This window comes from Chenopodium quinoa, unplaced genomic scaffold, assembly GCF_001683475.1.
Source record: "Chenopodium quinoa cultivar QQ74 unplaced genomic scaffold, ASM168347v1, whole genome shotgun sequence".
In the NCBI taxonomy this organism is placed as follows: Eukaryota; Viridiplantae; Streptophyta; class Magnoliopsida; order Caryophyllales; family Amaranthaceae; genus Chenopodium; species Chenopodium quinoa.
In genome coordinates, this window is record NW_018745470.1 from 689,174 (window position 1) to 711,496 (window position 22,323).

General features: G+C 34.2%; 3 protein-coding genes across 7 annotated transcripts; all 3 read left to right on the top strand.

Moving 5' to 3' along the window:
- The first annotated feature begins 9,278 nt into the window (after nt 1–9,278).
- Nucleotides 9,279–18,153, top strand: LOC110715061. Of its 4 annotated transcripts, none has more exons than XM_021893635.1 (10): nt 9,279–9,453; nt 9,615–9,746; nt 10,038–10,110; nt 11,328–12,541; nt 16,381–16,660; nt 16,927–17,151; nt 17,239–17,331; nt 17,416–17,553; nt 17,656–17,840; nt 17,955–18,153. In XM_021893635.1, exons 5-10 carry the CDS (start codon nt 16,385–16,387, stop codon nt 18,130–18,132), a joined length of 1,095 nt encoding a protein of 364 aa, XP_021749327.1. In that variant the 5' UTR covers nt 9,279–9,453; nt 9,615–9,746; nt 10,038–10,110; nt 11,328–12,541; nt 16,381–16,384; the 3' UTR covers nt 18,133–18,153. The 4 variants fall into 4 exon arrangements, with proteins under 4 accessions (XP_021749327.1, XP_021749329.1, XP_021749326.1 ...); XM_021893637.1 differs by having other exon boundaries at nt 11,799–12,541; XM_021893634.1 differs by lacking the exon at nt 9,615–9,746 and having other exon boundaries at nt 11,328–11,432; nt 11,799–12,541.
- LOC110715131 lies at nt 13,880–15,268 on the top strand. The gene has a single exon (XM_021893704.1). It carries the CDS (start codon nt 13,880–13,882, stop codon nt 15,266–15,268), a length of 1,389 nt encoding a protein of 462 aa, XP_021749396.1.
- Nucleotides 18,123–22,249, top strand: LOC110715060. 2 transcript variants are annotated; one of them, XR_002510201.1, is made up of 7 exons: nt 18,123–18,397; nt 18,575–18,841; nt 18,922–19,217; nt 19,356–19,476; nt 19,626–19,736; nt 19,841–19,922; nt 20,022–20,081. XR_002510201.1 is itself a non-coding variant. In XM_021893633.1 (7 exons), the coding sequence occupies exons 1-7, from the start codon at nt 18,137–18,139 to the stop codon at nt 21,716–21,718; spliced, it is 1,239 nt and encodes a 412-aa protein (XP_021749325.1). In that variant the 5' UTR covers nt 18,123–18,136; the 3' UTR covers nt 21,719–22,249. The 2 variants fall into 2 exon arrangements, 1 of the variants encoding a protein (XP_021749325.1); XM_021893633.1 differs by lacking the exon at nt 19,356–19,476 and adding an exon at nt 21,593–22,249 and having other exon boundaries at nt 20,022–20,117.
- The last annotated feature ends 74 nt before the right edge of the window (nt 22,250–22,323 follow it).

The window sequence follows — 22,323 nt, forward strand, 5'->3', positions numbered from 1 at the left end:
CATCCTTCCCTTTACCCTCAACTTTCTTCTTTGACGCATATTTGACCTTTCCTTTTCCCTTGCTCTTCTCCTTCCCTTTTTTTGAAACATTTTCATCTTCTTTTCTCGGTTCCTTCCCATTTCTAACCTTTTCTTGAGGCCACAATTCTGGACGAATCCCCATCTCTTTCAAATATAACCGTGCACCCTTTCCGTCCTTTGTTTTTCCTTGGATATTCATAAGCGTTCCCAAAAGAGCATCACACACATTCTTCTCTATATGCATCACATCAAGACAATGCCTAACGTCATGTTCTCTCCAGTACGGAAGCTTCCAAAATATTGATTCTTTCTTAAATAGAGCAGCTGAGACCACATTTTTTTTCTGATTTTCCAAACATCGTTCGTATTCCTTTCACCCGAGCACAAATCTCAGCACCAGTCAATGGTCTAGGCGCAGTAACCTCTTCCACGGTTCCATCGAAAGCCTTTTTCTGCCTACGGTACGGGTGATCACGCCTAAGGAACCTTCGAGTCCGTAGGTAGACATCTTTGTGAGAATGAGTAAGGTATATGCTTGATGTGTCATTAATACATATGGGGCATGCTTTTTTCCCTTTGACCTTGTAACCACACAAGTTTCCATATGCAGGGAAGTCATTCATGGTCCACATAAAAGCTGCACGCAATGTGAACATCTCGTTCTGATGAGCATCGAAAACGGAAACCCCTTCGTCCCACATCTTTCTCAAGTCGTCAATAAGCGGCGCAAGGTAAACATCTATGTCGTTTCCAGGTTGCTTAGGACCAATTATTAGCAATGAAAGCATTACATACTTATGTTTCATGCACAGCCAAGGAGACAAATTATAAATCACTAAAAGTACCAGCCATGTGTTGTGTTGGGTACTAAGAGTGCCAAATGGATTCATACCGTCCGTGCACAACCCAAGCCTTTAATTTTTGACTTCATTACCAAATTCCTCAAACTTCAAATCAATTTTCTTCCATTGTGGAGAGTCAGCTGGATACTTCAGCATTCTGTTTTTCTTTCTTCCCTCTGCATGCCACCTCAAGTTTTTAGCGTCTTTTGGTATTGAGAACAGACGCTTAAACCTTGGAATAATGGGAAGATACCACAACACCTTAGCAGGAGGTCCCTCCGTGCCAGGATTGCAACTCGTGCGCTTGTAGTGCGACCGCTTGCATCGTGGACACTCTTGCAGTTGTTCATACTCATTTCGACACAGAATACAGTCATTAGGACATGCATGTATCTTCTTATACTCCAAACCAAAGGTACACATGAGCTTCTTTGCGTAATAGTAAGACTTAGGAATTTCATTCCCATCAGGCAACATATCACTTAATGCGGTCAACAAAGAAGTAAAACTAATGTCCGTCCACCCATGCTTCGACTTAATGTTGAAAAGTGTTAGCACGGCCGATAGTTTGGAGTATTTTTTGCACCCGGGATACAAAGGCTTTTTGGAAGCCTCCGATAATAACTCAAACACTCCACCTTCAACACCATGCAACATCTCATCCACTTGTTCATCCTCGACCTCATCCGCCTGATCATCATCGGCTCCATCCTCACCATTATCAACAATATAGTCATCATTCTCGTATTCCTTATCCACATGAATCTCATTGCTTCTAACACACACATCATTCCGATCAAGATCCCCACTGTACTCTCCACTTTCTCCGTGCCAAATCCACACTGGTATAAATGCCTAAACCCACGACATAATACATGACCTCTAATGATTTCAACACTATCGACCACATTCACATTATTACAATCAACACAAGGACAATAAAGGCCTTTGCCACCCAGTTTGCGTTGATAAGCTAAAGCCCTCTCGCAAAACTCTTGAACCCCATTCCAAAATTCCAATGTATCGCGTCTACCATACATCCAACCACGATCCTTCTCCATTTAGTAAATTGTCTCTAAACATATATAGCAACATATAATGAATAATGTGTAATTGCTTCATATTTTATGTAAATAAAATTTAAGTACAAAACGTGAATATACCATTCATATAGTGAAAAAATGAATGTTTCCAAAGGGTCCTTATCATTCCAACCTAACCCATCCTTGAATGTCTACTCTCACTATTGAATGTATGTCAACTTTCCAATTTTAAGGAAAATCCGGCAGCATTTCCCCCTAGTTCTCCAAGTACACGATGTAGATAATTAATTACCCACATATGTACCCAGAGAACATAGTGAGGAAATGGTAAGCCAAGATGTTCCTTAAAGTCGAAAAGAAAACATACATTCACCACCTAAGTGAGAGTACACATTCAAGAACAGTCCCAACCGGGGACTATTCAAGACTTTCTCCTAATGAGAAAGCCTTGAACGGGTATCTAGGCATATGATGATGCAAGTATTCTATATATTGTTGTATTTATTTGCAATTAAAAAATACACAAGTTGCAATTTCATGAATAAACTTTTATTAAATGGATAAATAGAAAGAAATATAGCTAAGTAAAGTTTATAAGTCATACCAATATAGCAACTACCCACTTGAGCTCAATATGTAGTCCTCAAGCTAAACTCGTGCTTCAATTCACATATGAATCTATATATTAAAAAAACAAAAAACAAAAATTAGGTTAAATATTATGTATGTACTTCTCATAACATGCCAATTCACTAATTTATTTCTAAGCTAAAACACATCATTCATCGAACTAACAATTGCTAAACTATGTATTCACTACTTTGTTCAAAATTCATTTATTTATTCAAAATTGCTAAACTAAAAAGGTTACTAATCTCCAATTTTTTTTTTCATTTTATTTATTCAAAATTGCTAAACTAAAAAGGTTACTAATCTCTAACCATTATAACAAACCAAATTTCAACAAACTAAGTAACAAGGCTAATATTCTCTACTTTATTCAAAATTACACATCAAAACAAATGAATTAACCATTAAAACATACTAATATCCAACTAAATGAGTAACAAGGTTACTAATTTCTAATATTTTCACAATTTCCCTATAAAAAAACCAAATAATTGAAACAAATTGAAGTAAATTATATTCTAACCTAAATTTTAATTTGCCTAACAATTCTTCAACATGCAAAAAAAATTAATATAAGTACATAAATGAAAAATTATTGTGAATAAAGAAAAAAATTTATACATAAAACACTCAAATTATTGTAGTTTAATGTAGCTTGAAGGGAGGAGAGATGGAGTAGCTTCCGTGGTCAGTGGTGCGGTGGTGCGGCGGCAACCTTCAAGGCGGTGGTGCGGCGGCGACCTTCTGGCGCAGGAATAGAAGAGATGAGGTCGGTGGAGGGGTTGAGCTGAGGGGAGAAACAACACGACAGGGGAGAAAGAGAAGGCCATAGGAGAAAGAAAAGGGCAGGGGTGGCGGCGGTGATGGTGGCCTGCGACGGTTACGGCAAGAGTGCAGGTGAGGTGAGGGGTTTCGCAGGTAAGGGCTTGCGGGAATTGAATAGTGAAGAGAAGAAAATAGTGAAACAACCAAAATGAATGAAAGAGAAAGAGAAGGAAGAAGGAAAGAGGCGGGTTTTTTTTTTGAATTTGGCACCGGTTCAAATGGCACCGGTTCAAACCGGTGCCTTTTAATTTTTGGCACCGGTTCAGGCCAAACCGGTGCCTTTTCTCTTGTTCTAAAATCCCTCCCATTTCTAGACCGGTTTGGCCCGAACCGGTGCCATATGGGGGCTGCTGTAACAACCCAATAATTCTCCCTTTTCCAAACCTCTTACTTTAAATAAAAATAGAGTAGAACCATTGGCATGTTACCGCCACGTGTTAAAACGTTAAGGCTTTATCAAAGTATTGCAGCGGAAATCCAACTTAAATATTAAAATAATATAATTTAGAAAACCAATAAGTTAAACCTTACAAATTGGAACCATAAAGGCCCTTATTAAAACCAAACCAATATTCCAAAATCCCAAAACATAATTAAAATAGTAAAACATAAATAAGTTCAACACAAAAAACGAATACTCTCAATCACACCAATCCCTTGACAATGCGTATATCAAATCCCCGAACTTCAGATCATCAACCTAACCTTTGCAATACTGCTCCCCAATAATAAAAGTGTAATAATTGGATCATCACAGGGTCATTGAAAGGCGAAGGCCATGACCAAAAGATAACACACAAAAGCACGCAATCAGCAAAGCTGAGTACATACAAGCTACAACACACAAAACCTAGCATGCTCAACTAGTTAAAGTAAATAAATATACAACTCGAATTCATTAATCAAGACTCCACACTTAAATAATTAAATCGACTCAACATACTTGCTAATCAATTCCAAACACTTGACTCTTTATATTTAATTTAATTAATTTAATTTGGAGGAAGCAATAGACGAGGTTGTCCATTCCACCAAATCATTTTGGTCCCAAATGATCATTTAAAAATAAAAGTTTAGCGCGATGCAAGAATGGGCGCGACTCCATTCTCACAAAGTTAGTCTAGGATCCCATCTAACTTTCATTATAAAATAAAATGTAAATACCAAAAGAAAAGAGAACATGTTGATCAAACAAGCCTCGGAAAGCCACGGGCTACCACCGTGTACCCCAACCCATAATTGTCAATACTCCAGAAGTGCACGCTTTCCAGAGTTTTATTGCTCATTTATGTTTCACTTTACGTGATTACAATTTTAATTGATAGCCGACTCAATCAAATAGACCATACATTAAAATCATACATCAATTTACTTTTAATCTTATTTAGGACAATGGTGATCACATCACAAATTGACCTTTAATTTCATTAAACTTCCAAATTATCCAAATTGTTGAACATAGTCAATCCACCTAGCCATTTCGGCTTAATCCACTTTTACTCAACATACTAACAAGTCATGCTTGATTAATAAATAAAATAAATAACAACCTTATGGAATAATTAATAAATTTATTCCACTTAAACCATTCAATTCCAATCCTTTAATAATCCAAATGTGGTTAACAAACCAATCCAATAAAATTATGCTTGTATCAACATTCCATACAAACAATTAATCCAATATAATTCAACATGTTTGCATCCATAATTCCATACAAACATAATCAATTCACCAAAACATGTCTCATAAACATAATCACATGAATTAATTAAATGTATAACCAAACAATTTTCATCCAAGTGTTCTCTAATCATAAACCTAAGTTCTTTTCTTTGGTACCTAAACACGATACTACTTACAATGAAGTAGACATGTACGTACCTCGTATAAACAATCCTTTGTAACACTTTTAATCACTTAAAAGTCTCCTAAGAAATAATCACTTCCTAGAAAACAAGCAACAACAATAAATTAATACTTAACCAAATTTCCAGCAATATAATTTAGATTAAAGCTCCTTAAAACTTCATCAAAAACATGTTTTTATGCTTAATTAATCATTAGAAAGTCAATAGGAACAAAAGCCCCAAATTAATTGATCATAAGAACCCTAAAATCCCAATTTAAATAAATTGAAACCCTAGGTTTTAAAATTATAAAATCTAAAAATTTATAACACAATTATAATATGAAATTATTAGTTTAAAATATCAAAGACATGATTTTGATACTAAAAATATAATCTTTATACTACAAAAATCAAAACCCAAAACTAATACATTTATAATTAAACAAGTAGTAAAAACAAAGGAGGAATAAGGGGAAGGATGGCCACAGCAGGTGGTCGGCGGTGGCTGGGCAAACCGCCGGTGGTCGGCGCCGGTTTCTGGCAGGTAGGGGCGGCGGACTGAGCAGCAACAGTGAGTAGTAACTCACGTAGGAAAGGAGAAAGAAGAAAGAAAAGAAAATAAAAGGAAAAAGAAAAATAAAAGGAAAAAGAAAAATAAAAGGGAAATAAGAAAATAAAATAAAGAGGAGAGAAAATAAGACTAACCTTTAGTGTGGGAAAAATTTTGGGGATGTATGGGGTATTTATAGGAGAGAGAGTGGTGTAGGGCAAATTGTAAGATTGGGCCTCATAAAATTAATGGGCCAATTAAATATGTAAAGTGAGATTGGCTTTGATTGTTTGGACATGAATTATAGAATGAAGGTATGTATAAAAATTTATACCAAAATAATTTTCGACCCAAAATTAAAAATTGAAACTTTTGAAATTAAATTTCGGAAAAATACAAATAAATATTATAAACAATATATAATTTCATTTATAATATATTTAAAAATATGGGGGATTACAGCTGCCTATTGCAATTTTTTTACTAGTGAAACACTCAAAATTGACACCTTTAACCTCCACATTGATTCGCTTGTCATAATTTTTTGGCACACTTTTTGCTAACAAATAACTTTCTTCTAACCCCCTCTATCCCTTATTTATAGTTCTTTATGGCTAAGGCCCCGTTCTCTTTACCTTATTATTACTGAACTGAAACTATTTTTACTGAAACGAAATTATATTTTCTGAACTTAAATTATGTTTACTAAACTTAAATTAATTGTACTGAAATGAAATTATTTTTGCTGAAATGAAATTATTTTTACTAATTTTCTATTATAATTCTTTTTTAAGAAAATTGAATTTTACTTAACTGAACTTATTTTTACTGAACTGAAATAATTTTACTGAACTTAACTTGTTTTTACCGAACTGAAATTATTTTTGCTTAATATTATTTTTTAAGGTGAAGAGAACAAGGCCTAATTTTAAGTCTCAAAATAATAGTCCTATTTGCTTTTTTCAAGTACCATTAATATTAATTTTTTATAAAAATTTCCTCCAATTTGAAACAATATTTGTACAAATTTAACTTTCCCATGTAAATTTTGTTTTTCATATATGATGCTTTTATGGGTGGATTCGTTTTTTTTTTTATTTTTATTTTTTTTATGTATTTCAGGATTTAGTGAAGCTATTTGAATTGAAGGTTTTACGAAGTTGCGAATTGTGATCATAACTTGCAATTCACTTGGAAAGCCAAAGTTTGAAGTTGAATTCATTTAAGTATAATCTCCAGCCAGATATGCGCATGTCACACATAGAGATGGGTATGTCAGTGTGTTTTGAATAGATGGAAAGTTGGAATTCGAAGTTTTATTTGAGGCATGCCCATGTCTATTTGAGGCACACCCATGCCTTGTCGAGTGAAGTTGGCCCAACGAGACACGCCCATGTCAGAATTTGACATACCCGTGTCTTACTAGAAATTAAATAACAATGATTCTGACTTTGGGTACGAGCATGTCCTGTGTGACACGCCCATGCCTAGTCAATTTTAGGTCGGTTTAGTCCGAATTCTCTCCTTAATTAATCCTATCTTTTAGCCTTAATATAAATACTCATTGACATTGTAATTTCACTTTCGATCATCTTAGAACCCTATTTTTCTCTCTAGACTTTATTTTCATTGTAATTAAAGATTATCTTTCGTAATTCAAGATTTGGTATTTTGTTATTCTCTTTAATTCCCTTGATTGTTAATTATGTTTTCCTTAGTTTTTGTTATTGTTTTCATTAATATGTGTAAGTAGTTTTCTTATTCCAAGATCTAGCAGGGACTAAATATGGTTAATGCGTAATTTAATTCTTTTAATTTTTTTAATGATAATTGCAATTGATATGCTTAATTGGTTGTGCTTATGCTAATACTATATTAGAGATAATTAGTATTGTTATTAATCCATTGTTTGAATCCCAATGAGAGCTGGGTTCTAACGGGTTTGAATAAATCAATTAAGGGTTTGAAATTCATCATGAGAATAGTTTTTTTTTTATAAATGATTAGGAATCTAGGTAATGTGCTTAATGTCTCTAACTTACATGATTCCACGAGAGTAGATTTGATTATGATTACGGAAGCCATTGAAAACTCGAGAAAGAACTTTGGTATTTCTAGGGATTACTTTTCCTCGTTAACTAGGTGAATTATATGTAAGGGGTAGAACGACTATTGCGTTAATTGTATTCGTGGTGATGCTTGATCTTGGATATTTTTAGCATTTGATTTATTATATTACTTAGATTTAATTTCTTTATTAAGCTCTTTAGTTATTAGTTCTCACTATTATATTTGTTACTAATTGCTTAGTATTTATTTGAGTCTGTTTAATTTGTCAAACCTTAGTCTCTTGGGGTTCGATCCTTACTTGCCTATCTACATAGTAGTGGTCTTCTTAGGTTATTTTTGTTAGGTGCGCGACACACCTACCTATCAAAGTTACAATTTCATATTGGAAATTTTGTGAAAAACTACCTATTATAGTCCAGAATTTGCGAGAAACTACCTATTAAAGAAAATGTTGTAATAGACTACCTGATTTTTGAAAAATGTTGTAATTTACTACCTTAGGCCGAAATAAGAAGTTTGACCAAAATTCTCCGGTATGACTTGGTCATGTGTCACTTAATGACTCTTTTCCTCCCTTTTTTCCCTAAAATTGCCCACCAAAACTACAACCAACCTCCATTACCAATCTCCAATTCACACCCTACTCCACCGCATACACCAAGAAGCACCCGCAACCCCGACCATCTCTCTTCTCTCGCTCACAACACGACAACAGCAGCGACTACTGCCACCACGCACCACCAGAAATTAACTCCATCTCACATCTCAGCCACAACTACTCCCACTCATCCGCCATCCCGCAATAATCACACGTCCATTACAGCATACCCATCTCCACCTCTCGCCTCCAAACGCTGCCGCTCACCACCCCAACAGCCACAAAGTCATTATTGCTGCCCAACAGTAGGCCAAAAAATTAGAGCAAAGCAAGAAGTTTAGTGTTCAATCCCATGCACTATACATTTTTGATCTAATGCAACCCCTGAATCCGTTGTGTTAGACATCAAAAACCGTGGTATCAGGCCTAATGCAACGCCCCTGTACCGTGGCTTCTGTTGGCGTGGCGTTAGGCCTAATGCAACGACATTTGGTATCTAATGCGACGGCAGCTCTAATCCGTTGTATTAGATTGTACCTAATGCAACGACCTCCTTTATCCGTTGCATTAGAGTATCACTAGTAGAAAAATTGCTTTTTGTAACCCCCCATTTGTAACTGGCGTAATTTACGTCAGTTACAATAAGAGTATTAATAACTGACATATATAGTGCTGGTTACAATTAAAATAGTTTTAGTAACTGACATAACAAAGGTCGGTTACAAGTAGTAGGTTAATGATAGGCTGACCAACTATTAGTAATGAAAATAAAGAAGGTCAGTTACAATTAATAAGTCAAACATTATTGACCATATCACTTGTAATGGACTTTATTTAGGTGGGTTACTAATTTCATTTATTTATTTATATTTTTTTTTGGAAATTAGTACAATAGTAGTCTGCGCTTCCTCTTACCTTCACCCTTATTCCTTTTACGCTTTTTTCACATAAACTCGCAATCAACTTCTCACTTTCCTCTGAAAGTGCTCTAAAACTCGCTAATTCATCAAGAATATCGTAAGGTATGCTCTCGATCTCCTCCTGATTTATGAATTATTGATTAATTATACCCGATTATTTGATAAAATAAAAGAACTAAAAAGATTTCTAGGGTTAGTTCTTTTGTTTGTTAATGAATTTAATTGAAGTTTTATTACTAAAAAGTTGCAAACTCGGGTTTCAGAGTAATCTGGAATCAAAGAATATCCCCTTTTGAGGATCTGGGTGGCGATAGTTTCAAGAGCAAGAGAGAAATTGATTTTTGTAATTTCTAAATCGATGTCATGTTGTATAATTTGCTGGGCTAGAAGATTCGGTATGGCTTTTTCAGTTCTGGGAAAAATCTTTGATTGTGATATATTGTGTGGTTGAATTAATTTTTATACTTTCTGTGAGAAATTTGACAATTAAGGAAAATAAAATTGACGAACATGAACAAGCTTCTGATTTTAGTAATCTCGGGCTTAATAAAATGCTATAGTTATTTACAATGCAAGTTACTAGCATAGTAGCATGTATGTATTGGAAAATGCTCATATTTTGTTAATATTTTGAGATAATTATGAACTTAAGCTAGACTAATAATCATGTTCCTATTCCTGTTTAGAGATGAAACGTCGATGACTGCTTTTGGAAAGGTCACCTTTTTTACACTGCAACATGATTCTGGAACTATCCAGGTCTTATACGTACTCTCCATTATTTTACTCACTATTTCTGTAACAGCAAACAATTGCATACTCAATTTTTTCTTCAAGTCATTCAGCTTTATTGTGAAAAGGATATGCTTTATTAACTTCAATTTGATCATTTAAAACCACTTGTTGATATTTGTTAATTCTTGTGCTGAGTATTCATTATCCAGTAGTAATATTGAAGTAGATTTTGATATGTTTGAGTTTTATTTTTGAATTTCCTTTTCATGTTTAAAATTTAATGGAAAATTTATTTCCTATTAGTTCTTGTGACTTCTAGTTGTAATTTTCATATATGATCTAGTGCATGTGACTGAAAATGTGAAGAATTTTAAGCCAAAATGATATTTTGCATAGGTGGGCCATTTGGTCATGGAATCAATAAAGCTATCGTCATTGGTGTTGAATTATTAGATTGCATTAGTTGTGCTAATGGAGTAATTATACAGGTTAATATATAGCCATTTTGTTAACTTACGCTTGCTAGTTATGATTATTGTAAACATCTGACTTGATGCGTCTCCAATCTAGAGACACTAGCAAACTTGCACATTCCTGTGAGCAAGCTCTTCTTCCTTCTTTGTCTTTGCTTTACATCATTATCTATTAGTATAAAAGTCACAATCTCTTAAATTATTATCTAAATTGGATACTAGTATTATGAGAAACTAATGTATAATGAATTGGATGTTCTGTTTCTACACTATGTAAGATTAAAAATGGTGAGTGCCTAACTGCCTCATACATGTAAAATTCACATTAGCTTCTATGTACAATGCATAGTATCTATTTGCTCTCTGTATGCTACTGATATATAACGGGTTAAGTTATAACTATATGCCTTCATATGTATGCTCTTAATATAATATGTGTTAATTTATCACTATTTGATCACTATACAGAATACTTTTTTCTACCAAATAAGCATTAGTTTGTTTTGTTAAAGTGCATACTTGAACTCCTACACCTGCTCATTTGCAGAGGCAAAGAAATTGTGTTGTCAAGTGTAGAGATTAGTTCAAGCTACAGACAAATTGAACGTACTTAAGTTTTCAGATTGGTGTGGTGATTGCATTGCACAAATTTCTTTTTCCTTATTGTCGCAGAAATAACAATTTAGATTTCTATTGACTAAAAGACATAGAGATTATGAGTATGGACATTAAATTCTTAATATTGTATTGTTTTCCTCTGTCCTACAGGAATTTCTTATATAAGAATTTGGTATCTATTTTCCCTCTAGAATTAATAGTAAGTGACATGATGGTTTCCTAAGATATTTGTGCTCTATATCTTGAGATATTAAGGTTAGTCCCATCATTCTTCTTTTTCTTTTTTTTTCTCTCCTTTTTTTTTGTTTTTGATGGATAGATCCTATCATTTGGAGCATATACTTGGTATAGTTTTATGTTGCATCTTTCTTATTTCAATAATTCTCTATACTCTTGGGGTTAGGCTCTCAAGTTCCTTATCATTATAGCTCTTGGTAGAACTTATTATGTGTCGTCTTTATTGGATGCATCTGTGGAGTTCCCTCCCTCCCTCCCATCTAACTTGATTAATTTTCATTTTATAGTTCCCTGCATTGGCAAGTAATGTTCTGAATATTCAAAAAGTTGAGAAATCAATTTGTTTTTATTGTTGGAGCTTAGCAAGATTTCACCATTTGGCAGGTAGTGGATTTTGGATACGGGAGTCAATAATAGTTCAAGCTTATTCTATAATCACCTTCAAAAGGGTGAACGTGCTTACGAGAGGATAATTTCTACAAGACATTCTATATATTTTGTATAGTTTATTGTACATTTCTTATCAATCTATTCTTTTAGGATGACATCTCCTTTGTAGTTGAAAATAATTTGAAGCAGACATTGATAAAATCGTCAAAATTTGAAGGTTGACCATTGTATCATTTAACTAACACTACCACAAAATGGAGAATAAATAACGCATAATACACAACGGTGAAGTTGGAAATGCGATCCTCTAGAATTATATAGAACGCCTATCTTAGAAGAACGTTTTGTAGGATAAATTATATAGAGCGCCTCTCTATGTTAACCGTTTTATATGTCACTAATAGATTTTTCTTTTTTTTTTTTAAACATTACCATACAATATAGAGCGCCTGTCAGACTTAACAGATCTATATGATTTTGACCAGGGGAAAATTACACGAGGCGCGCTAAATCCCGCGGAAGGAATAAGTAAATTAGTTTTATATTTTCAAAAGAACCTAAAAATCTTTCAAACCAAAAAAAAGTTAGAACCTTCCTCAAAAAAATAAAAAAAAAAGAAGTTAGAACCCAAAAATGCTACTGCTTCTTCTCCACCGCCTCGAATCTCCATAGCTTCCACCTCCAAGAAGAACTAAGAGAAACGCTGCTACGAAGCCGACGCTGCTACTCAACGTTAGGTTTGTTTTAATCTAATTAATTACAATTTTAAATTTTCAAAGATGAACCCTAAGTATGTATTTGCATGTAATCTGTTTGAATCTTTGTCAATTTCGGTTTCTAGTGACGGAATTCTTGCTAGATATAGACGAATTTTGGTATTTTGTGTTAAATTTTAATTTTTGCTGAAGGTTGTCGGTTTTGATACTCCACAATTTCTGTTATGTTCTTAATTTTTACAATTTAGAACTTTGTGTGAATTTAGAAGCTTGCTTTTGGTAAACTACTCTGACATGAATGTATATATATATATATATATATATATATATTCTTGAGTTTGGTGTATATACAATTTTTTGTTGTGAATTTAAAGTTTGGCAGATTTCTTGATTATTGGAATTATGGATATATATGCTTAGGAATTAGGACCTTAGGTAGATAATATCGTTTATAAATATATAGATAAACATAGGGATTTTGGATCATATTACATGATCTTATTAGAATATTAGTGAGTTAAGCTAAGTGTTATTATACCCAATGCCTTTGGCTGCATATTTATTAATATATATTGTTATTATAACTTTTAATATTTATTTTTATATTCTTCTTTTTATGTACTAGTGTTTTGAATGGATAAAAGTTGGATTACAACTACCAAACCCGGGGACCCAAAATATGATCAGGGAGTTCTGGATTTTATTAAATTTGTTGTAACGAATAATGAAGGTCGTGATACTATGCCATGTCCTTGTTATACTTGCCATAATCTTAGTTATCACAAAGTCGATGTTATACTTGCTCATTTGAGTAAATGGGAATTTGATCGAACATATACTTATTGGTATCTCCATGGAGAAAGTAGAGAAGGAACATCACCAATGGGCAAAAGAATGGATGATGGTCATATTGATTATGAAGGTGATAACTTAGAGGACATGATAGATGGGTTTGAGGAAAGGGTTGAGGATGATCCTGATGTGACCGTACAGGAATTAATTAGAAGCCCTTATATCCAGGTTGTGATAAGTACACAAGATTGTCAAGTGTACTTAAGCTGTACAATTTAAAAGCAGGCCATGGTTGGACAGATACGAGTTTTAGCGCATTACTTGAGTTTATGTATGATGTGCTTCCTCCTGACAATGTTTTGCCAATTAGTACATATGAGGCAAAAAAAATATTGTGTACAATGGGCTTGCGTTGTGAAAAGATTCACGCATGTCCGAATGATTGCATACTTTAAAAAATATGAATCTCTTGATAGTTGCCCAGAATGTAAGGTCTCAAGGTACAAATTTGAAGGAGTTCCAGCCAAGGTTTTATGGTATTTTCCCATTATCCCTAGGTTTAAAAGGATGTATTCAAATCCAGATGAAGCTAATAAGTTGACATGGCATAAATTCGGGCAAAAGAATGATGGGTTACTTAGACATCCAGCCGATTCTCTTCAGTGGAGACTTGTCGATGAGAAATGGAGTGATTTCGGTCGAGAAGAACGAAACTTATGCCTTGCAATGTCTACAGATGGTATGAATCCATACGGCTCTCTCAGTAGCCGCCATAGTACTTGGCCAGTTATGTTGGCCATTTACAACTTGCCCCCCTCCTTGTGCATGAAAAGAAAATACATTATACTCTCATTGATAATTCCTGGACCAACACAACCAGGAAATGATATTTGTGTGTACTTAGCACCTCTTATTGATGATTTGTTATTGTTGTGTGAAAGTGGAGTTGAAGTGTTTGATGCTAATCGAAAGGAAACTTCCAATTTAAGAGCATTGTTGTTCTGCACAATACAAAATTTTCCTGCATATGGTAATCTTTCGGGGTATAGTGTAAAAGGAACAGCCCCTTGTCCTATATGTGAAGACAATTGGAAGGGAGAGTATATGAAAGGATCTCATAAGACAGTGTACTTTGACCATCGTCCATTTCTTCCATGTGATCACTGCTATCGTAGAATGAAAAAGGCTTTTAATGGGAAACAAGAGTTTAATTGCCAGCCACATGTCTCTACCGGCCTTAAAGTGTATGAAAGGGTAAAAGACATTCAAACTACGTTTGGCAAGTTGAAGAAAAATAGAAACGCCCTTCCCAAACAGGGTTATAAGAAGTGTTCAGAGTTTTGGCGTCTTTCATATTGGAAACATTTGTTTGTGCGACATTGTCTAGAAAAGGCAGAACTTTGTGCATCTTTAGCTGGGGTAAAAGTGCCTGAGGGCTTTTCTTCTAATATCTCTTCTCTAGTTTCAATGCAAAATCTGAAACTTGTGGGTTTTAAGTCTCATGACTGTCATGTTTTGATGCAATATCTTTTGCCTGTTGCTATTCGTTCCATTTTGCCAAAAAACGTGCGATATTCCATTATTAGATTATGTTCATTCTTTAATGCAATATACAGCAAAGTCTTCAGACCAAGCGATTTGGATTCTATGGAAACAGAAATTGTTGTTATTTTGTGTCAGCTTGAGATGTATTTTCCACCCGCCTTTTTTGATATCATGGTTCATCTCCCTATTCACTTGGTGAGAGAGATTAAATATTGTGGTCCGGTGCATATGAGGAGTTCATGGCCTTTTAAAAGGCAAATGAAAACTTATAAAGATTATGTTAAGAATTTTTCTCGTCCAGAAGCTTGTATCGCGGAGAGAATGGTTTATGAATTAGCTATTGAATTTAGCATGGATCTTCTAGGAGATATGAAGACCATAGGGGTTCCTAAATCTCGACATTGTGGCTGACTTGATGGTAAAGGGACAATAGGTCGTAGAGATAGGGACTTGACTCGAGAGAAATGGCGTATGGCACACACATATATTCTTCATAATGAAGACGAAGTAGCTCCTTATGTTGAGCGACACATGTCTTTTTTAAGGAGGTTGATTTGAAAGGCTAATCCGAAAGCAATTGCTGCTGAGCATAGTAAATCATTTGGTATTTGGTTAAAAAATGAGGTAATGAAAGAGCTTCAAGGTTCATCACATGCCATTTCGGATCGTCTAAAGAGTTTGGCATACGGACCAGATTTTTCAGCCACTTTTTACTCTGGTTATGTCATTAATGGCTGGACTTTTTATACCAAGGACCAAGATGAGAAGAGTACAATGCAAAATAGTGGGGTATCTTTAGAAGCTGAAGCAATGCATTTTGCTAGTGCGAAAGACACTCGTCCTGTTTTGTGTAAAATGCAATATTATGGGGTAATTGAAGAGATATGTGAGTTGCATTACTCTGATTTTTCGCTACCTATTTTTTGTTGCAAATGGGCTGATAGCAATAACGTTACATATGATGACATGGGGCATACTTTAGTGAACTTTGGTAGGATTGGTCATAAGGAAGATCCTTATATTTTAGCTAGCCAAGCAAAATAAGTCTTTTACATGACTGACCCATCAGATAAGAGGGAGGTCTGTTGTTATAACACCAAGACCTCGATATTCCATTGATGAACATGAAGATAATGCTTTGTTTGAGGAAAGGTCTGGGTTGAATGACATCCAAGTTATGGAAGATGTTGATGATACATCAACCTATATTCGAAATGACCATGAAGAAGGAATTTGGGTTGAAAACAAAGATGATACTTGTAAAAGACCTCAAAAGCGTCGCAAAAAGAATAGTAAAAAGGCAGCAAACAATGCTACAAACATAGTGGCAACATAACTTCTTTTGTAATAACCTTAACCCTTCACCCTTCTTAATTTGCAATTAGATTCTGATTGCTGCATAAAATGATGCATTGGAACTGCGTGTATATCTTTTTTTATTGCTTGCATTTTTTTGTTTCTATTTCTTTATTTTTCTATGCTGACCAATTGTGTAATCAATATTAAATTTTTCTGTTTATTAGGTTGATGGCAAATAAAAGAAAACAAATAAGTTCCTCTCAAGAGGCTGCTACACGTGAGAATCACAGGGGTCGTACAGTCCGTGCAGCAGTTGGAAGAGCAATTCAAAGTGGCAATAAAATCCCTTTACAATGGAATCACCGAAAATTGCCTTGTGGAGATCATAAAACTGACTTTTCTACTTACATTGGTGTTGTTGTTCGCATCCGAGTAAGTATTAATTATAAGGAGTGGGAAGAAGTACCAAAAGAAGTTATCAATGAAGTTCTAGACTTTATTACGGTAAGAGCGTACATTAATTAGCTGCACACTTTCATTAAATTTTTAATTAAGTGTTTTCTTTTTTTTTATTAAATAAAGTTGTATAGACCCCATGTTGCGACCAGGTTGTGGAATAGTTAAGTAGGTTGCAACCTACCTGTGGTCTGATTTTTCTCTTCCTTTCATAAATTTTTACTATTGTTAATTATTGTATATTTAGAACCTTTCTTTTCTTCTGGTTGTAAATTCTATTAAACTTAATAGTGTGCTTATTTTAATTTTTGCAGAAAGGTTTCACTTTTCCTGAAGATCGTAAAGGATATGTGTTAAAACAAGCATCAAAGAGGTGGAGAGAATTCAAGGTTAGATTAAGAAAAGATTTTATGTACGAGTGTGACGAGGAGGGAAATACTACAGATGTGATTATCTGGACACCACCGAGTTTGTATCCATGGATAACCGTAGATGATTGGAAAAAGTTCGTTGAAACAAGTATTGATGATAAGTTTAAGGTAATCTAATATTCGTCACATAAATATTATGAAGTCATATAAGAATTAGCTAAGCTATTTACTAACATAATGTGTATCGTACTGAAGGAATTGAGTGAACTGAATCGAGAAAGGGCTAAAAAGAGGAAGACTTCCTATCGTGGGGGTCGAGAAGGGTACTCTTATTATGAGGACGAGATTGTAAGTTTACTATACTCCATGCTTCTCGAACAATAAATACTATACAAATAAGACTATAACTTTTCATCTGTGTACTTTTTTCAGGCTAAGGAATTGCAGAATCAAGGAATTCAAGTTGTTGATGTACCTCGGCATTTGGTTTGGATTAGAGCTCATTCTAGAGAAGAGGGAGGAGTTCTAAAATTTGACAATCCGGCAAATTTGGAAATAGCTCAAGCAATTGTAACATTATGTATCCATATATATGTTGCATAGTCATAGACCTCAAACTGATAGTATCTTTAATTATTCTAACACAACCAGGCTAATATCTATAAATTTCAGAAAGAATTGGAGGCTCAACATAATCAAGGAGAAATCGATGCATCAGGACGCAATGATATATTGGCAAGAGCATTAAACACTTCCGAACATGGTGGTTGTGTGAGGGCCGTTGGAGGTCTCACAAACAAGGAGTATTTCGGGTACAAGAAGCCTACACCCGCTAACCAAGTGCAATCAGAGCTCAAGTAAGTCAAAACAAAGTTAGAAAATGTGACAAACACTCAAAATTTTCTGATGTCTTTTATTATGTCTAATTTTCAATTGACTCCGGAACAATTCCAACAAATTCAACTTGGTAGTTCAAGTGCTCAATTTGGGGGATTTGGTGTCAACCGGGATGTGTACAGTGCTACATTTGGTGAATTACTTAGCAGCCATGGTTTAGATGGATCAGGTGATAGGCAAATAGTTGGTGAATTGGGTAAGAACCAATCAACCGGTGACTTTACTAATTATAGCTCAGGTGAACCAAGGTAGAAATATGGCCACACATGGACTTCAAGGTTTCCAGTTCCAACTTGCTTCAAAGCCACAACATCACCAACAACTCGAGGTGCCAACAGAGTCATACCATATTATTGCTTCTAAGCCACAACATAATCAACAACTCGATGTGCCAACAGAGACATACCATGTATCATGGCCAGAGCCTGAGACAAACCATGAAAAGGAATATGTTCCAGAGAATTCATTTAACATAGAATCTCAAATTGAACAAACTACAAACCAAGCTTTTCCTGAGGTAAGAAAAAGTTGAAGGTATGTAAAATAATTTAACATATTTTTCCTTAACAAATGTTGTCCGTTTTTTTTTTGTTTTTGTTTTTTTTTTTTGTTTTTTTTTGTGGCCAATATAATTTGTATATAACCCTCATATATTCTTTAATGGATACAGATACTAACATCTTTACGCATTTAGGGTGTTAACAGTGATTGTTCTTTGGCAATTGAGCAAGATAATGGGGTCCAAATAGTTGTCATTGGAACAGTATATATTGGGAAAGGATCTGAAGTGGTCAAGCATCATTTCAAACCTGTGCTGAGTGGTTGTTACCAAGTTTGTATTAAAGAAGGAATTGACATAGGTGCACCTTTGCCTTTTCCAGAAGGAAAAATCACATCTGTGTGTGAAGGAAAAGATCATTTTCTTCTGTGGCCAGCTCACTTGGTTTATCCAATAGAGAAGGTACGAAATTGTTGCTTCTGTACATTTGTATTTATAAAATAACAAGTATACTAAATTAGTGTTTATCTATAATTATTAAGGTTCACAAACAACCTGTGAAAGAGAGCATCACACCTTCTACTCATTCTATACTATCACAATCATCATCCACCAAGTATGTGATCACTCCTGAGGAGAAATTGAAGTTGACCACCAGTTTGGTGCGCGTTTGCAGGAAGTTAGCTATTGAAATGAAAAAGAGTGGAAAAACCATACCTATCAAAATCCCGAAGAATGTGTTTTATAATGAGCAGGAAATTACCATTGATTATGAAGATATGCGTGATTGGTGCTTTGAAAGAAAGATAGGAACAAGTCATATGTCAACTTTTATGATGTAAGTGTGGTGATAATATAAATGGTGAATTTCACTTTACTTAGTTGATTTTTTTTTTTTACTGTTCTAATTGATTTTTTGTTTTTGTTTTTATTATTATTATTATTATTATTATTTTTTTTTTTTTTTTTTTGAAAGGCACTTGAGTGAAATGGTTCATTCACTAGGTATCTCAGGAATCTATGCATTTTGTGATTCTAATTTCATATCCCCTGAAACTCCAACGCAAGAAAATGAAAATGATCGATGTGACTATTTGGTTAGTCTTTGCTCGCAATAATGCACAAAATCGAAACCAATTTTTCTTTGCTCCATACACTGATAAGTAATTTGTTTAATGTGCTTATTATGTTATCATGATTTTATGACTCTTATGATTTCATGTTATTCAACTAACTTTATGTGTAGCATGCACTGGATGTTGGCGGTGATTTGTCCATGGGTTGGATTAGTACATTGGCTAGATCCAGCAGGAGCAGAATTTCAACCTTGTCAATTTGCTCAAGATATCATCAATAAGTATATGCATGAGATTTTAATTGTTTTTTTTTTATCTTATTAGGGTATTAGTTCTGATATTAGAAGGAAAAAAAAAAACTAAACCAGTCCTTGTGGCAATACAGGGCAATTTTGAGATTTAACTTGGAGTACCGAGCAGAAATTAAGTGGAATAAGAATTCAGCCATTAAATGGAAACAAGTAGAGGTAATTGATCTTTACTTTATCTTTTGGGTTCACTTATCTATGTATTGTGATTACAATTTATAAGTATAATTGTATAACTCAAATTTATTATTGTAATAGTGCCCTCGTCAAGATTTCGACTTCGATTGTGGATATTATGTTTGTCGTTACATGCTAAAGACAATTCAATCTAGAAACTCATATGTACCAGAAAAGGTATTACTCTTCCTTAATTGTATGCAGAGGTTAGCTTTTGGTCTTGCAAATTTAGACAACCTACTGGTAGTTTCTAGCAATTTAATGCGATTTTTTTCAAGGTTTAACCGGTAATTTCTTGTTCATTTTCCTGTTTTATTTTCAACTACTATAATTCTTATCTCATTATGTAAATCATAGAGCATTCTTCTTGTGAATTCATCAAGGACCTGCATTATATTGCTTATTATATATGTTATGAAGATCTACATTTGTATTGGTTACCTAAATAATATTAGTTTGCTGCTATATTAAAAATCTTTACTCTATATAAGAGTATAACAAAGCTATATTTAGCTCACTTTTCTATATAATCTTGACTGGAAAACTATCACCCAGAAAACTATCACTTGACTGCTTGATTGAAGGATTTTTGGCAATCAAGCAGAATATTCAGAGTACAAACTATCACCCAGAAAACTATCACTTCACTGGATATGCAATCTTTGATTCACAATTTCTACAGGATTCAAAATCAGTTAAATTTAACAAAACTAACAGTTTTCAACAAGTTCTATAGCTTTCCTTTTAATTCAGAGTACAATAATCTATGCTACCACTCATATTTTCTATGAAGCTTATTAGGTACCAAGTTATAAGTCTGCTAGACTAATAAAAGTGTATACCCATTACCCAGTTGGACAGTTAGCCCACCTACTTGCCTGTCTAGCTGCTAACGCATTATGCTTAAAGCAGAAAGAAATGAAGCAGCCTGATAACACTTGAGCCAGGCACTACAAGCTTGACTAAGACAAACCCAAACACATGCAATGATTTCAGAGCTTTTTTCTCCCAAAAATTTTTTTCTTTGCTTTTTTACCAGACAAGGAAGGGGCCAGAGGGGAGAGGGGAGGGTGGATATTTTTCATCTACTTAGAATCCTAATAAAAACTCTGGATCACCACCAAACAAAACCCCTCACCTATCAAGCAAGAAGATGATAGCCTACAATAGAGCCAATTCTTTTGACATGACTCTGGCAAAACTTATGAACTAAAAGTTAGCAAAAACACAGTATATTACCCTTTATGAGGTGTGTGAAGTGGCTGATACAAAGCAACAACATGCAACAAAAACCCAGCTCATAAAATTTAATGAAGTGGCTCCCACCAAGGTTTCCATCAGTCCATAGGCTTCACCAAGGGCAATAAATATATCAACCCATTTCAGCTTATATAGCTTATAATACAGTCCTTATAATAAACATTATGCACGGAAGAAACCAAGACTCCTAATCGTGATTTTATACATTGTGTCTTAGCAATGTGTATACATGTAAGGATAATATTATGGAAGAAGCCTCCTAATTTTTCTCTGGTTGTTCCAGTTCCTAAGGATAATATAAGTATCTGTTATAATCTGATGGTTTTATAGGGTAGAAATCAGGACTACCACTATATATCTCATTTATTTTTATATATTTTTTTTACATGTAGTATTTTGACAAAGCTCCTGTCAAATATTCTCAACAAATGATCGACGAGATTCGAGACATGTGGATCTTATTTGTTACAAGACATCAACCAGCCGAGGAGGACGATGATGATCAGTTTGAGTTGTAAGTGGGCAGTACATATTAAGTACCTTAGGAATATATTTTGGATATCTTGTATATGTGTTAATTAGATTTGGAATGGAACTAGAATGGACTTTGTTTTAGAACAAACTAGAATGAAACTTTTGACCATGTAAATATTTCTGATGAATGAAATTTTTTTTTTTGGGAAAGTTGTGCAGTTGTATTTATTCTATAAGAAGCAGGTTGTATTTATTTTTAAACATAGCAGGTTGTATTTTATTTTTATGCAAAGCAGGGTGTATACAGGGCAATATTGCATTTAAAAAATTACCCAAAAATGGGAAACCAATTTTATTATATTCATTATTTTTTTTAATTTAAAAAAACAAAAAGATCGATGCCCTATTTCGTAAACAAAAAAAAATCAATAATCATTTTAATTAAAAAATGAGAAAAAGCTAGAGAACGCCTATCTAAGATAGGAGTTTTCTTTGTTAATATATATAGAGCGCCTATCACTAGTTAATCGTTCTGTTTTCCTTGTTTTTTATTCCTTTTTTACACAAAATAGAGAGCTGTTATCTTATACAGGCGCTCTGTATTGTGTTTGATATAGAACGCCTGAAAGAGGCGCTCTATAAATGTTAT

What these genes read in the sequence shown, in the direction of transcription:
- LOC110715061 (XM_021893635.1), top strand. Translation starts at nt 16,385, where the DNA reads ATGGCAAATAAAAGAAAACAAATAAGTTCCTCTCAAGAGGCTGCTACA. An exon ending in CTTATTATGAGGACGAGATT is followed by an intron (nt 17,332 to 17,415) that starts GTAAGTTTACTA and finishes TACTTTTTTCAG; the next exon opens with GCTAAGGAATTGCAGAATCA. An exon ending in CAAGTGCAATCAGAGCTCAA is followed by an intron (nt 17,841 to 17,954) that starts GTAAGTCAAAAC and finishes TCAACTTGGTAG; the next exon opens with TTCAAGTGCTCAATTTGGGG.
- LOC110715131 (XM_021893704.1), top strand. Translation starts at nt 13,880, where the DNA reads ATGTATTCAAATCCAGATGAAGCTAATAAGTTGACATGGCATAAATTC.
- LOC110715060 (XM_021893633.1), top strand. Translation starts at nt 18,137, where the DNA reads ATGGCCACACATGGACTTCAAGGTTTCCAGTTCCAACTTGCTTCAAAG. An exon ending in CATATGTCAACTTTTATGAT is followed by an intron (nt 19,218 to 19,625) that starts GTAAGTGTGGTG and finishes CTTTATGTGTAG; the next exon opens with CATGCACTGGATGTTGGCGG. An exon ending in GCTCAAGATATCATCAATAA is followed by an intron (nt 19,737 to 19,840) that starts GTATATGCATGA and finishes GTGGCAATACAG; the next exon opens with GGCAATTTTGAGATTTAACT.